Here is a 17,333-nt window from a genome sequence, read left to right as displayed (position 1 = left end):
TCCAAGATGAAAATTTTGATTGAAAACTGAGTGCCTGCAACACTCAGTGTACTTTTAACTGCAAAGAATCAGAAGCAGGAGAAATTTCACAGAGCCTAATTTCATAGGTTTGCTCTTACATCTGGTACGTGAAACAGCACAGATGCCAACTGCTAACAATGCACTGTCCTGTTTGCCTAAGGTTAAGAGCAGAGCCCCCCGAGAACCAAAACTCGTGTTGAGGTTTGGAAGGCTGGTACTGGGAGAACATGGCAATTCCTTCACAGCTCCTCACCTTTGTGTACAGCCTCCACAAACTCTTTTTTGAAGTTTGCCCATACTTTTTTGAAGTACACTCCCTCTTCTTTCCTCTAGTTTTTCTTTTCCTGCATCCCCGTGTTCTGTTTCTGGCTGGAACTGGCAGTGGAATTGCTGAACAACCGATCCAAGTTGTTTTGATCCAAGCCGATCCAACTGTATTGCTGACTCAATCCTGAGAGCCTGTTCTCATCAGATTTCACTGCAGCATTCCAGATTTCAGTACCCAAAAAATTCAGATGCTTATCTAAACCAAACTTCCTGAGGGTGAACTATCCCCAGTGCTAAGACAGCAAGAGCAGGGCCGACACACACTTGAACGAGATTCCATCAGAGCACAGGAGACAGCATGCCAACTACGCTTAAAGCAATATCTACCTACATAACTTCAACTCAGTCTGACTTGGTAAATTACTGAGTTAATTGCCTTGGTATTCATATTTACATTCAAAAAAGGATACACAGATCTGAGGTCAAACCATTAAACTGTTCCATTAAAAACTTTGTTTTAGGCAAATGGACTTCAGAAAACTTCCTTTATAATGTAAAATGGAACCATCTGTACATAAATTTTGGGACTTATTTTGATGTTAGGTTTATTGATATAATTATGTAGTTACTAAGCTGTTTACTGTTTCAGGCTCCTAATAGCTATTAGGGCTATGGTTTGGAAGGAGAAAACAAAAATTTTAAATGTGTTTATTTCCATGTTTTATACTTGCACGTAGCATCTACTTCCTTCAATGTGAAAATTTTATGAAGAAGTTTTGTCTTGATTTGCTTAGCTTTGCTGCTTGGACAGCCATACTGTAATTATCACAACAGTATGAGATCTCACAGAACATTTTACTTACTGTTTAAAGAAAAGTCCAATGGATATCCCAAGATAAAATATTTCTTCATATTTACTCTATTCTTAAAGCAGTAAGATGACCGATACTGCAATTATTACAAAAAGAAATAATTACAAAAAGTTAATACTGTGGTAATATCCCACCGTATCTTAAATTGTTCCCTGTTTGGGGTTGGAGGTTGGTTTCCCAGTTGGAATTTTTAAGAGCCTCCTACACAGCTCAGTAAAACAGATTTCTCAGACAAAAAGTTTTCACTTGCTTGTCATTTGAGTTGGAGAGACAGAATAGAACACTTTCTGCCAGACAAACTGCTTCAGAAACCCAATTGGTTTCTGAAAGTCTATCTTCACCCTTTTGTAATACTAAAGAACCATTATCCAGCGTTGCATGGACAACTGCTGGACCATTTGCACAACAGAGTGAAGAAGATTGGTGGTAGGCAAAGTGTCCATACAGCAACAGATTTTGCTATCAAGCAATCAATCTTTAAGAGCTACTGAAACGGTGCCAGAAGCCTTCAATATACATTTAAATGCAGTAAATAGTATATTTCCCCAGTAATATATTTCCCCAACAAATATACCAATCAGGAAGAGGAGGGGGAATGACAGGAGGAGGGGGAAAACTACAGATGCATTATTTAGACTCATAGAAATCATACAGGGTTAGGCGCATGCACTCTGCCTTCCCCCCTTGTGAAAAACAATAAGTAACTAGATAAGAAACCCAACAAAAAAATTCATGTGTGTTGTAAAGAAATGCAACTAGGGGGGCTGGCAATTAAAAGTTAATGTCATCCTGTTTGCTCTCTGCTTACCATAACACACATGAACTTTTTTATTTTTTATTTTTTTCTATTTGATCTCCTAAGTGCATGAAATCTTATATCTTGTCAGAGAGCCTTGGTAAGGAACACAGAATGAGAGGCTAGCCCAGTAATTAAATACGTCTGAAGGCTCCTTGATAATTTAAAATCAAGGATGGATTTATCACAGCAGAATTGAGATATAAGAGGCAAAAGGAATGGCATGGAATAACAAGCCAAAAAGCTTGCATACGTTCAATTGAGGATGGAGAATTAGTCTTAGAATAAAATGTTAAAAAATCACAAGACACAAAAGTCTTGGAAAGGGTCATTTGAAGTAGTTAGAAAGAAAAACAACCCCAGGAACGAGTCTGTTAGGCTTTCAACAGGTTAAAAGCATGCCATAGCCAGGAGGTAGCTGTGAACAAAACCCATGGCATGCAGGAAAGTTCTCAGTTTCTCCTCTGGCAAGCTTGCTTCAAGGCTGGACTTTGTAAACATCTTGGGGGAGGGGGAGGACAAAATTACACTGCATTTCTGAAACGTTTACAAGTGTTTTGCACAAATGGAAGCTGAATTGAGGAGATCGCTTCTGCTCCCCAATCAAGAGCTGATCCCAAGGTCAAGGACAACGAGCAGGAAAAAGTCTTGAAGAATGTAGGTGGCACACTCAACAGCACCCAGCCTTCTTCAGCGTTATACAAAGAGGATGGGGGAGAAAATAGTGTAAGCAGTGTGGTGACTGCTCATCACTACCTTCAAAACAGAAAATGCACCCGGTTATTAAAAGCAATGCAAAAACAACGGCACGCAAACCTTAACAAATCTCTCTTTTGCACACTACGGCTTCACGGACGCGCAGCTTTGATCGTAGAAAAAGTTCTGGACAAATAAACGCTGAATTCAAGGGATGAGTCAACCGAGCGCCGGCTGGGTGGCTTTACCTGGCCTTGCACTGACAACATTGCCACCTTGAGCCCTGAGCGGGAAGAACACGGGCAAGTCATGCGGGCCACGGGCACGCCGTGCCGAGCCCCGAGGCACCCACTGTGGTGTGAGGGGCCCTGAGGCACCCACCACACCACGGCATGAGGGGCCATGAGGCACCCACTGTGGCATGAGAGGTCCCAAGGGATCGACCACACCACAGCATGAGGGGCCCTGAGACACCCACCACACCACAGCATAAGGGGCCCCGAGGCATCCACCACAACACAGCATGAGGGGCCATGAGACACCCACTGTGACATGAGGGGCCCCAAGGCACCCACCACACCACAGCGTGCCAAGCACCTCCAGGTAGCAAGACGTTGCAGGGGCATCTGTAATCAAGGAGCAAGCCCGGTCTTTCACCGGATTTGGAAATTATCACAAAATCCTATTTTTAAAAAAAGTGTTTTCCCCACCACTGAACTTCATAAAATCATTTCTGTGGGCAGGGTTTTCTCAGAGAGAAGTATGTCTTCGTGTAATTTTCACACTATCTGAAACGTTGCCACCCTTAGCCCTGACCTGCACCAGAATTAAATGCCTGTTCAGCTAGATCTCCAGTATCATTGCGAGACCATGCTGTAAACCATAGTGCTTAACAACCCTAACTTACAATACATTATTTGGTTTTCTTTTCAAAGCAAACGATTTAATTGATTCAGTCTACAGCACAGTACCAAGAACAACTGCTCTGGTACAATTGCGGGACAATTAACTGAGCACACAGAAGGGAAATACAATAAAGGGAAAGCATTCTTTACCAAGTAGTAAAATAAACATAGTATTGAATGCATCACCAATGTGACTGCTCGTGCCACTTCTGAAATAGCTTTGGAAACTAAAGAAAGCCAAAGCAGAAGTTAGAGGGAGGGCAGTACCACATCTCTCCATGCCCACACAGATCAAGGATCTCTCATTCCAGGCTTATAGCCCTAACACATTTGATTATGATCACGCCCAGTTTCAGTCCAGAGGAATAATAAGCCAGATGAGTTTTGTTTTTGCAAAAAAATACCGTGTCTTTGCCAGGGTGCCAAGAGGACAGAGCCAGGCTCTGTTCAGTGGTGCCCAGTGCCAGGACAAGAGGCCATGGGCACAAACTGGCACACAGGAGGCTCCCTCTGAACACCAGGCAGCACTTCTTCCCTGTGCTGGTGACAGAGCATGGCACAGGTTGCCCAGAGAGGCTGTGGAGCTCCCTCCTTGGAGATCTTCCAAAGCCACCTGGACATGGGCCTGGGCACCCTGCTCTGGGTGGCCCTGCCTGAGCAGGGGGGTGGACCAGGTGACCTCCAGGGGTCCCTTCCAGCCTCAGCCATTCTGTGAGTCTGTGATTCCAGCTTACGTGTTTTTGTAAGGTAGGATTTAGGCATGTCAATAGATGCTTTTTTATGTAAGTTAAAAGATCTGAAGAGGTTATACAGTAAGGCTATTTTTTCCTGCTGGTTTGCAAGGGATATTTTCCTCCAAATGAGCTGCGACGTGTGTATAGTTAATTCTGACATCAGTTAAATAAACAAAAGCCTTAATAATGCATTTAATACATAACTAATAAACTTAGTCCACATTCTGGAGGGAAAATGGCTCTACTTGGACGTATCCAAAGTACATCACCACAGCTGATGCTTTAGGCTTGGAAATTACTTTTCAAAAAAGCTTTAAAAATAATTCAACATTGCAACCAAGCAATACCTATATTAATTTAGAAAATGGGTGTTCAGAGTTTAATCTAAAAAAGACACAAGGGGGCTTTTCAGGTGAGAACTACAGACGTTTCCAAATCTAAGACCTCTTTCATGAAGGCAATCTTGAATGTGTATGGTTTACCTATGATCAAGATTCATAGTCACAGCTTGGTAAGGATCCTGACCAATTCATAACTGGAATACAGAGGAAGAGAATACTTTTGTAAGTTGTCTGATCTAAAAGAAAAAAAAAGTTCCCTCTAAAATATGTTATCTATATTTACGTTGTGGAAATATTTCCCCCCTTGTTTTTCCTCTAACCTGAACTTGTGCTAAGGGCAATTCAGAGTAACTAGTAAACCCTAAGGGATTCCATTCCTGAGCGGAGGTTCTCAAAAATCAGGAAATTACAGCTGTATCTGAAGTGACCAGCAACCAAAGGCAATTCTCAAGGCTTAGGTGGACTGTTCTAGAAGTTGATAATATGGTATGTTGATAGATGTTTGTTTTTAAAATGGGTTTGGTTCTGAGTATAGCTAGCAAATGGCTCCCTGCTATGCAGCAAGGTAGGAAGGTGAACTCCTGTAGTCAAATATCTCCCAGCAAAATTAAACAATCACCTAATGAGCAGCTTCTCAAACTGCAAGCCATGAGTGTCAGCCAAAGCAGGCTACAAAAAAAAGATGAAGAAAATACTGGGCAGCCTATTTTTTTTTAATTTTTTTTGTGTGTGTGTGTGCAAGAGACAGAAAGAAGTGTTTGGGAAGATAATAAAGAAGTATCCTATTCTCTCTAGATTTTGTTTCAAACAGTTTCAAGACTGTGATATACTGTAAATCTGGGCTCTTTTATAGCTCCCATAAGTTTCAGTAACAGCCTGTGTCAATAAAATTCATCTCTTCCTCAATCTCTACATTCACATCACATAAAATAGTACCAGCCCTATTAAATTAATATTTATGACAAGCTAAGAGAACCAGAAGACAAGCAATAATTGCTAAGACACAGATGTGTGCACAAGTCTCATGTAATTGCATTGCCCAAGTTTCTCAACAGCGATTCTCAACTCTAAAAAGTGATTTGTTTCAGGGAAACATACAGGACAGACATGCTGTGCCATCCTGGGAAGACAAATTAAAACAAGATCAATTAAATATATGGTTTTATATACCATCCCGACAACACTTCGGAGATGGCAAAGGGGGGGTATTTCTTTACAGCCTCGGTTTACAATTACAAGGTATTTGCCAAGGACCATGGAGAATGACTATAGACAATGATTCCCCAAGGAAGACTATATAAAGCCAATTGCCATAATCTGTTCTACAACACACACGTACCATTACCAAATAAATAAATAAATAAATGCCAAAATGTAAGAAAGGGGGAGATAAGCAACCATTCATGGAAATGTTCACTGGCTTATTAACCTTTTTATCAAAGGGAGAGACACAACAGGTATTGCTTCAGGAGTCTCCAAGAGGTTAAAGCAGAAAAAAGAAACACGTCCCACATACTGGCATGTTTTGTTGTTGTTGTTGTTGTTGTTGTTGTTGTTTTGTTTGTTTGTTTGTTTTGTTTGTTTGTTTTGAAGCCCCATCAGGATTTGGCTTTCAAAACACACAGTGAATCCCTCAAAGGTAAAATTAATGGTTGTACACCGCTTTTAATGTCATGGCTACTATCTCTGATCCTTCTGCTAGGATAGACTTGGTCAGCCAGAGAACTGTGCTGAGACAGTAACAAGAGGAACACTTTTTCAAGACATCTCAGGAAGCTGTCAAAACAGCCTACCACTCAAGGAGGAGTAACATATTGCAAACTGCATGGTTACTGTTGAATCAGAAGACTAGTAGAAAGAGAAGCTTCAAACACACAAAAGACTGCACTGAATGTTTCACAGTTGAGCTGCTCCATATACCAAAGCAAGTTGTTGCTGCCAAAAATACATAAAAACCACGGGCATTTTTTCAATGAGCTTTTACTGTATGGAAAGCAATCTGGCTGGTAGAACTAACAGCAATTCCCCTGCCCCTCGATAGAGCAGAATGTTTTAAGTAGTGCATTTTAGGTAGCAACATTTCAGTTTGAAATTTTTGAAAGCAGTATTTCACTTTTTAAAACAATTTTTAAAATTATTATTTTTCTTAGGAATATTGTCGTTAACTTTTACCTACCTACAGTTAAGTATGACATCTGAGAGGAGGAGTCTGAGAAGGTATACCTTCACGTTGAAGGGAATCACCATACATGACAATTTAGGAAACTCGGACCTTATGCATTTCGTTATCCACGCAGAATTGCACAAGGCACAAGCATATTTAGTATGATATAAAATATCCAGCATATTCAAAGCCTGACACAACTGCATACAGAACTGCACACACAAGTCTAACAACACAGCAACCATTACAGTAGCCAAGCACACCTGCTGAAGAAAGCATCACATAATTCTAAAACTGTTTCTGCAGAGTGAAGCTATGGATATACATTGTCTTCCCCAAAGTTAACACAGCCATGCTGGACAGCAGTTCAACAACAAAACATCATTTTTCACAATGTAAATCAAAAAAAAAAAAAAAAAGATTAGCTGATTACAGATAATCTCAAACATTTAAACAAAACTTGTTCTTTAGTGGTTAAACTACTGCAGGAATTTTGGCACACGATCTTTTTTACAAATTAAGTATTGTTTTACACGTCCCAAATGTGTTAGTCATAAACATTAGCAGAGGAATACAAATCACAACTTTTTAATAACCCTGCAGTAACTCTGAACTTGTTCATCTGAACTTATTTAGTTTGTTTTTCCTTCATGACTGGATAAAGCAGACTGCAGAATTTTGTGCAGTGCCAGGTCTTGGCTCCATCAGTTGCTCATTAAACAAGATCTGGAATTTAGCATTGGATTGAATGCACATGGGAACTCATGTGAAGCTGCTCATATATCATTGATAGCTCTGTTGCTAACACAGAGTTTATCCAAGACTCTACATTTTTCGTTGACATGAACAAAGCTGTTCGCCATCCTCTGTTTTTGACGTCAGTGGACAACTACCCACTAACTGTATCTGTCACTACAAAATGCTTGGAATTTCCTCACTTATAAAAGCTGGAAAGTTTCAAGTACAAACCTTTCATTTAAAAAAATGGTACGCGTTATTAAATTTTAAAGACGAGAATATTTTGTGATTATTAAGATAGGACATTTTCATTCTCACTGAATATTTTTTCCCCAATAACTTAAGGATTCGAACTTAAATGGCACCACTGAGTCTGAGGAATGGATGTTTAAAAACATCACTTTCCTCTTCTGTTCATAAAAAAATGTATGCTAATTCCCCAGCATATAAGCGTCACAGTGAGGTACTTAAGATTCTTCCCATGAAGCGGACATGATGACCATTTCAGTATGACAAATGTTGGACGGTACCTAGTATTTAACAAAAATGTAGAAAGCCAACCCCCTAGCATGAGCTATTTATTTTCACTGCCTCTTTTCTATACCTGCTTTACTCTTACAGCTGAAGTGGCCCACCTTGAAGAAAGTGGTTCTGGTGGAGGCTCCCTCGGGAGCACAGGGTGATTTCCCAGGAACACCACGCAATGCTGCCCTCAGCCAGGTGTCCCCAGGCTGCTTTCATAGCCCTCGTGAGCCCGGGAGCGTAACAACTGACTCGCTGTACACAATTCAGACATCCATCTTGACAAAGGTACATATTTTACCCCTGCTGGAGATTTTCCTGCAGATAACAATGCATTTAAACCTTGATCTAAAAACCAAGCTGCTGCTTCACAAACACTTCCCCTGCTCTGACTCCTCTGATTTGGCTGAAAGCAAACAAACGTATCGACAATCCCAGCACAACATTGGTACAATACAGTGGAAAGTCCCCTTTTTCCAGCATGTCAAGATACCATCAGCTATTAAGCCAGAGATAGACAGTGTTTAAAAATCCAGTTTTAATCGTCTACAAATCTCTGAAACTACTACCTTGAGCCTCCCAACTTCTCTGAACATGTCTCCATTCTCCACGGAAAACCCCTTACTTGGAGAACAGTTCTTTCATCTGTGCTTTTCAGGGTATTAATATTTTATGTATGACATTCATATAATACACCCACAGCACAGTGATAAAAATAAACAATTCTATCTCATTGTAGAAGGACAAATCATGTTCCTATGTTTATTAGGCATAGCCCACATCCGAAACACCACATACGTTGCTTCCAGTGATTGTGACAAATCACAAAAATGGCACTGTTATCATCTTGGAATTAAAGCTTCGTAAGTCTATTTTTTACTATTACGTCATTCCAGAACATACCTGCCTATGAAGAAACATAATTATGCATTGATTTGATTACCAAGAATTGGCAGTATTTTGATCTTCTAGATGGTAGATGAACAAACACAAATCATACTAATGGCTTAATCTCCTTAGTTCTGGATACATAAAATAGGATATGTTTGAGCAGCTCTACAGATACAACTTCCACCCTTCACATGAGGGGATATAAAAATTAAGAAAATCAAATTTATTTTTAAAAATAGAAAAATGAGTAAAATCCTAAGGACTACTCTGTCAAAATGGATAAAGCAAAAAAAGCATTACAGAAATTATATCAAAAGCTCGTTATAGACAACTTTCAGTTCATAAACACTATATATGTATTCCCAATTCTTAAAAAATCACCTATTTTAAGTGATTGTACTGGAAAAGGTATATCCTAACAAAAAAAAATATAAAGACTTGCAAGAAACCTGCAGCTGCTTCAACTTCTTCTTGAAGGAGCTTCAATTTTCACAACTGCATTGTCTCTGAGAAGCAATTCCAAGCAGATGATATGATCTGATCTTTGGCTTGAAGGCCATTCCCATATGTACTTTAGAAATAGTGCCCACACTGGCTTTACAACTCTGAAGTTTTGTAGAATTTTATCTTCTGAGTGAACCTCATCCCTCTTATCAGAGGGACACTGCTATTGTAACATCTTCAAAGAAAGAATGCAAAGACACAGCTAACATCTTTCTGATGGCAGGGATTTGACTGTTGATCTTTTTTCCCCCCTTTTTCCATCTGTTTGAATATTTATGTGTATGTGTGTACATATACATTTATAAATGCTTAGATTTCACCGAAGGAAGACAGTGAACATAGATCAATTTTGTCCAAACGATCAATCAAGCATTCAAAGAAGTTGTCTCCCTGTGGAACAAGAAGGGAAACTGAATTTATACAAAAGGTGTTACTTCCATACATCTTTAATACATGCTTGCGTATTACCTTTGTGGAACAAGAAAACTTTAAAGGATATAGGCTCTTTCTTTCTTACAGAGCAGCAGTAGGCCATTTCCTCATTTCATTAATATACAAAGCCCAGGATCCTACTTTCACATAACCCTTCTCATGGTAGCAAAGTATTTTGTAACAGAGTTCCTAAACGCCTCCCCTAACCAGCTACAGCAGCAGTGATAAAAAGCTTCTATCTTCATCAAATGGAGGGCAAACACTTTTTAACACCAGTCACACTGGTTCAAAACACCCATTTCATGTTAGCTCCCTGTGTTTTAGCTCCCTCTTATTGCTCACCAAGATTAAGTAAGACCATGCAATGCAAGACAGTGTATTAGGTAAGACACTGCAAAAATCACAGTGACATATCCATTTATCCTAAGTTTTGCTGCCGAGCCAATGAAACAGCCTACAGCATACCCAGGACAATTTTCAAGAAATAGAATATGCAAGTCCACAAAGCTAGATTGTTTCCCATACGCAAACTTGTTCAGAGCTTGCTTGGATATTTCTACACCAAAAATTTACATCATTTGTGTCAAAAGTCCTTTAAGATGGGCCAAAGGTTTCGTTACTGTACATCAGCTTATTTGTAGCAATGCTTTGTGTGTGCTCTCCTTGTTGGTAAGTATATAATAATTTGAACTCTTTTAAATATATTTCACTGAGGAAAGGCTGAATCTAGCGTAACAAGTATAAAAGAGAAGTCCACATTAAACATTTTCACCAGGCACTGGAACGCTTTCAAAGCTGAGTAATTATGATTCCCCATGGTTTCATAGGTTAAGAGAAACTAAAGTACAACTTTCAAGTTGCTTGCTGATGTCACAGAATTAAGTGTTTTATATACTTACCATATTGAGTTCCTAAAATAAACCTTTTTTGTTTGTTTTAGAAAGAAACAATAGAGAGGTTGCATAGAGAACAGCAGTTATCCAGCCAAGGATCTTGCCTTCTACAGTGCTTAATAGCTAGCATTTGCAGACAATATAAGAAAAGAACACAAAGTGGTTCTTTCCCCTTCATACTTTCCCAGCCATCCAGTTATCAGCAGCATAAGAACCTCCTGAACTACAGATTTCATACCAGACCATCATGTTTAACTGGTATGGATGGATCTCTGAGCCTGTCCAAATCACTCCTGGTTTGTATCGTTATTGACAATGACTGTATATCAACATACTTAGAGTAGTTTAACTTCAGAAGTACATGCAAAACATTTTAAAGTTTTTAAATTTAACGGTAAGGAAAAGAATTCGCACCATTTTCTTCAGTTTAATTTATCTCAAATATTTGAAAGTAGACATATCTAAGAGCAGTAAGTAGGAATAGCTGAGGAAAACTATCCTTAAGTTCTACCATTAGCTGAAAAATTAATCCTTAATCAAGTCTCCAAAATTATAAACTCTATCACTTTCTGTGAGGTATTGGAAATTGTATTTCATCATTTTTATAATTAAACAAACATAAAAACCCCACCCTAGCTAAACTGAAGCCATACAGTCAGCTCCAGTGGAACCTAGAGACCTTCCTTCCCATTTTCTTACACGCCTTTGAAATATCAAGCAGTCTTCACTTTTTACTGGATACATATTTCTGCGAAATGAATATAGGCTTAGTAATTGATTTAATTACACTCAGTAATAAGCTTTTCCTTTTCCAACTGTTAAAAACACTTAATGATTCAGAATAAGTTTGTAAAAATTACGAGGTGTTCATTCAAATTCTTAATCCAAGAAATTGCTCAGGCACTGCAAAGACAACGAAAGACAAGCCTGCACAGGCAGGGGCAGGCAGGGCTGAGTTCTTTTGCCTCTTGTGTTCCCAGCTGGCCAGACACAAACCAGCTCCAGCCCAAAACACGCAACTGCTTTCATGTCACGCATCCAAGTTAATAGGCTTTATTTAACCAATACAGCACTGCAATAATGCATCTATACAGCCTCAAGATCAGAGCAGCTCGCATCAGATGGCTCAGAGGACAGGCAGCTGAGTTCTTTGCTCCACCAGACACACTGGTTTCAAAATGTTCATCAGCCTATTGGAGTTTTTTCCCCATGGCAAGTGACAATTATACATGTTAAGATGCTAGACTTTGGGCTGAAGAAACCCATGTCCAGTTATAGAGAAATCCAGGCTCAATCCTACAAATTCTTACTTGAACACAAAGTCACTCTGAAGTCAGTGAAACCACTCTCATGAATAATGTCCAGGTTGATAAGATACTTATAACTGGCTTTCTGTCAATATTTTATTTTCTAAATTAATTGGCTTGCATTCCAGTGCTTAAGTGTCACGGGAGTCTGTATGCAAACAAATACCAACAAACATATCAACAAATCTCTAAACACTGCCTCCCAAAGTATTTATGTAAGCCTTCTGCCAGAGACATTTCACACACCAAACTGTGCACTGAGTTCCTACCACAGATATTTATTAGATTAGAAATAAATGCAATTAGAAAAGCAAAGTCTAATATTGCAAAGGCTCCAGAACAATGCATTCGGGCTTTGCTTGTGAATACAGGGCACAAGCAGAAGCCAGCAGCCCGTGTATCTGCTACCTTACCTACTTACTCAAGAGCCTGGTCAGAAAGCACAAAGCATGTACCTGTAAGAAAATAATTCTGGTGTATAATTTTGAAGATATCAGAAAATTCTACACTCCAGACATAACTGTACAGCAGCAGAAATCCACGTATAAATCAACCCATTTCCCCAGTCTCGCCACATTCTGCCTTACCATACAAGTATTTCAAAACACAGGACAAGGATGCATGCGACGCTGTGTGTCCCAAGCACACTCAGGTCAGTCAAGGATTATCTCCCTTGCATCTATTACCTTGTTTGTCCCCCTTTGTTTCTGACTAGTGATACAAATAAGACAAGTAAATACGCTTATTTCACCATGGCAGGGGGAGATCTGGTTCATTCTTTTTTACCTTAGCCCCACATTTGAATCAACAGGAGAGCGTTTTTAATCACAACCAGTATTTGGTTCTAATGACGGAAGTGCATATCCAACACACAGTAATAGAAACTACATTTCAGTGTTAAAAGCTCGCAAGTAAGAGTTTTAACAGAATAGAAACTTAGAAATGTAATAATAGAGGAAACTTCAATTAAGTGTACAAGTCCAGTTTCCCATTAATGTAAACTAAAAGTGCCAAATAATAATCGAACACAACCCCCGCACACATATCTCCTGCCAGTAGGTATAGTTTAACAATATCCAGCCCAACTTGTTTTCACTTCAGGTTGAGTGAACAAAGGGACAACCAACATTAAGATAACTCCAAAACAACAGAAAATGGGACTAGAGATGAGATACAAGGCAATTTTGCCACAATTTACTAACGTCTTTATAAGAAAGTACCTTACGAGCCACATAGGTCAGGAGAGAAATTCTGGAAACTCAGACATGTCCCCTGCCAAAACATTCTGGTTTTATGAAATAACTCTTTGCTTACACGAAAAGTGCATCCTACTAAGAAAAAAAGAAAACAAAACAAAAACAAAAAGTGGTATTGTTGGGAACAGACAGACAAAGTTTTCCCAAGAAATTTCACTTCACATATATATATATGTGTGTGTGTGTGCGCGCGCATGTATAGGAATGAGTTTCATGTCTGCATCATCTGAAAAGTTTTTTTTTTTCTTTTTTCTAAGAAATGAGAATACAGCACTAGTACAGTTACAGATGCTTGTAGTCTGGAAAGGATTGTACCAATGCAGAGTTGCATCTTCCCAGAACTGACAAGGAAAAACCTAGCACAGTCTAAGACTTACACATGCTAAGTATCTGGAGAGCAACTTTTCAGGAAAAGAAAAAAAGAAAGAAAATGTTGAATAATACCCTAACCAAAACAGTTCTGCTGGTTCAAAAGTCTTTGCCAAGGCCAAGATCTGCACAAAAAAATACAGTCTCACGGCAATGCCTCATGGTTCAGAAACAACAGAAGAAACCTGAAGAGAACAATTGATCTAAGATGGAAGTTAGTAGGTTAGAGAAACAACAGCATGTAAAGAAAGGGGAAATGAGACCGAACATTAGCACCTTGAGGGGTAGGATGAACGAAAAAAAGAGCAGTGATGTTTCATATCAGACTAGGACTTGATTAATAATCAGCTGTATTTCTCTTAGCTACTGACCTCTTTACATCTCAACTACCAGTAGTTGCATCTGTACCAACAATACATCACAGATTAAATATATTCCCTTAATCTGTGGATCTCTTCCAAAAAGAGTTAAGTAACGTTTGAGAAGGGAGAGATTACCAGGTACGGACCACCCCCCCCCCAAAAAAAAACAAAAAAAACAAAACTTGCAGCTGTCAAAAATATTTGATTAAAGATTAAAATTAATAAGATTACTTTTAATTAATTAATTGAATTAAATTAATTGAAGATAAAAATAGATACAGACCTTTACAAAAATAGGAAGAAGTATTTTGTAAAAAAAAAAAGGATATGGTAAAACACTTAGAGACTGGACTCAATTGCAGTTGGAAGCTAAAACTCAGATAATGAATGCTGAAACTTAAGAAAAATATATCAAATTTGACAATTTGTGTGGAGAAGAGTGAGAAGAGGAATAATATCCCCACTTCAAAATTTTCCTGATTTTTTTTTTAAAGATCAGACCTTCCCACCTACAGCTGCCAAAAGCCATCTGCTTTACTAGAAAAGTCATAACTTTATGCTACCCCTTAAAATCAGGAAAGTAATCCAATTTAGAAAAATCACAAAGTTAGACCAAATGTTTTAGGGAGTTCTAGAACAGGTTAACTGGCTGCTCTGCAGAGGCATTTGGAGAACTGAAGACAGTGACAGCAGCAGCAATGTGAAACCACCAAGAAGGTGTTTACTGATTCCATAAAAATAATGTTAGCCCTCGTTTCTTCTTTTTCCCCATTTTAAGCTGCATATTTTCTTTGCTGAATGCTAAACAGTTAATACAGACTTTTCCACTGAAACATTATACACATACTAGCAGCAACAGATGAGCATTCCTGAACTACTTTGCTACTAGAAGGTATGTACTTTATTGGCCTTATCATTGATAAGACATTGCTCATGCCTTTCTATCACTCTAAACATGAAAATATTAAGTGAAAACAAAACTGAAGCCCAGAGCAACACTGGAGGCATTACACTACACATTCAGTTGTTATCTGAGCTATCTTTAAGGTATCTGTCAAATTCTCTCGAGCTGGCAGAGACAGATGGCTGACCAGAAGACAGCCCCGTTCCACCCCCTCCAAGGTCTTTCCTACAGCAACCCAACAAGCCTTGTACCTAGCCCCCCCTGATCTGCAGGGCTACAGCAAGTGTGACCCCTTCTCTGTACTTACCACGGAGGATAGATGTGGATGACATCCTGGGGCCTACTCTTCAGGTGAGCTGCTGTCTCTCTTGCAAAGAGGACTTTGAGTATTGGTTCGACTGTATTGATAACGAGATCGTCGGATGAAGTCATAGCAGGAGACTGTTCCAGCTGCTGGCAGATGGCAACTTGGATCATACACTCCTCAAACATCTCCAAGATCTTCACAATCAAAACACCAGATTTATCTGGAAATTAAAAGATGAAAATAAAAATGCAACGTTTAGATGAGGGGAAAGAAATTCTGGCACATGGAACATCTGTGCTCTGCTTTCTGCTTACCTGTAAAAATGACACATATGTACATATGCACATATGTACGTCCGTAAATATGATGCATACAGTACATCAGCCCACCGAAAGACTTATGTTAAAATTTTGTTGTTGTTTTTAAAGCACTTTTAACTGTGGAGACCAAATACTACCTGTACTTCTTCCGAATACAGATGAAATCAAACTTCTTACAGAAAGGAGACCCCCGTCTCCCACTACATTTGAACTTTTTCATCCTGCAAATGATTCGCTTTGTTCCCAGCTTTTTTTATTAGAAACTGAGCAAGATACATTTATTTTGAAAACAGAAGAATCACACTGCATTAAAGGTGAAAGTGAAGCTGTGTTTGCCCTGCTCGACCTTTCCCAAAACAACAGTTGTCAGGGACCGAGCTAACAGAGCACCCGTTAGGTACAAAGAATCTAAAAGTGATTTGCATTTAGAGACAAACGTGGTGAAAGAGAGACTTAGATTTATCTAAGACCTATTGTCTTTCTCACCTAGCCCTGCTCCAGTTTGCACTCTAGTCACTGAGGAGAAGAGGTATGGTTATCCACCTGCTAAATGCTGCTGTCGTTAGTGGGGAAAGGCGCAATGCTAAAGGACAGGGGCAGCAGAACCCCAGTTCTACTGATTTTGATCCACAAGTTGTGTTGGGAAAAACACAGTATCCCGAGAAAAACAGCTGACATAAATTACTGTCTTCCCACAGCAAAGGAGAAGCAGGGGAGGAACTGTGAACGTGGTACTGGAACTTAACAGCAGAGCTGTACTAGTTATTTGTTTGTTTATTTTAAGGCCCATTTCACAATTGTGAATGCCTTTCCTTTGGAAAATGAGTCAAAATATTTTAAGTTTATGAGAAACTTCAAAAAAAAAAAATCAAGAAACCCCAAACCAAAGAAAGCGGGTCCTAAAAACTTTCAGGTTTATTAAATAAAGTTCAATTCTATTTAAAAAAAAAGTCCCTGTTTTGTATTCCCCAGTCTTTATTACATTTTATACTAAAACTGAAAAACTGAAATAAAGTCATTTTGAAATATAAAACCAAAGTGTTCTCAAAACCACTTTTATTCGAACCAATTTTTCATCCCATGCAAGATGTTTCTGCAAAGCATTGTTTCCCATGAACTGGTGTTTTCCAGCAGGATAAAGGGCTCCTTCAGGAAGTCCCCCAAGTGATACATGTGAACGGATTCGGCTCGAATCATGGCAGCTCAACCTCCTTTCCTGGCAGAGCAGGAGTAGGAGAACTGATCCTTGCTGCCAAGTTCTCTGAGGTCAGCTGATGAAGAGAGATGGATGGATGCCACTGCTATCACCTGCCTAGGGAAAGCTGCAACACTGCTCTGCCACTCCAAATACTCACTGCACTGGCTAAGGTCTGCTTATGTGCAAACTTCTGCTAAGTGTGTGCGTGGACTAGTTTTCTATGCCTAAAGGCAAGGATTTAGGATATCCACACTCGAATTGCATTTTGTCTGACTAGCTGTAGTTACGGCCCTCTGTCAACCCCAAGTCATCTGGAATGCATAAACAAATCGTCCCAACCACAAAAATCCTCAGCCTTCAAAGCAACCGAACATTTACCTCTAGACATACTCCACAATTTGGATTTTCATCCACTTTAAAACATAAGTCGCTAAAAAGTTAACTTCAATTATGAAATGCACCAACAGTTTCAAAAAAAAAAAAAAGGGCAGGAAAACAACTCGTGAGGCTTCATCACTTCTGGACTGTGCATTT

General features: G+C 39.2%; 1 protein-coding gene across 2 annotated transcripts in view; it reads right to left on the bottom strand.

The window, feature by feature from the left end:
• The window catches only part of SPIDR (scaffold protein involved in DNA repair), a 202,801-nt gene that overhangs the window by 109,764 nt on the left and 75,704 nt on the right, over positions 1–17,333 (bottom strand). For both annotated transcript variants that reach the window (XM_040550344.1, XM_040550345.1), the window contains one exon: positions 15,282–15,501. In XM_040550344.1, the coding sequence (XP_040406278.1) occupies positions 15,282–15,501 (220 nt within the window). The remainder of the gene's footprint in view (positions 1–15,281; positions 15,502–17,333) is intronic.

The sequence above is a fragment of the Cygnus olor genome, chromosome 2 (assembly GCF_009769625.2).
Source record: "Cygnus olor isolate bCygOlo1 chromosome 2, bCygOlo1.pri.v2, whole genome shotgun sequence".
In the NCBI taxonomy this organism is placed as follows: Eukaryota; Metazoa; Chordata; class Aves; order Anseriformes; family Anatidae; genus Cygnus; species Cygnus olor.
This window is presented reverse-complemented; position numbering and strand designations above follow the sequence as displayed.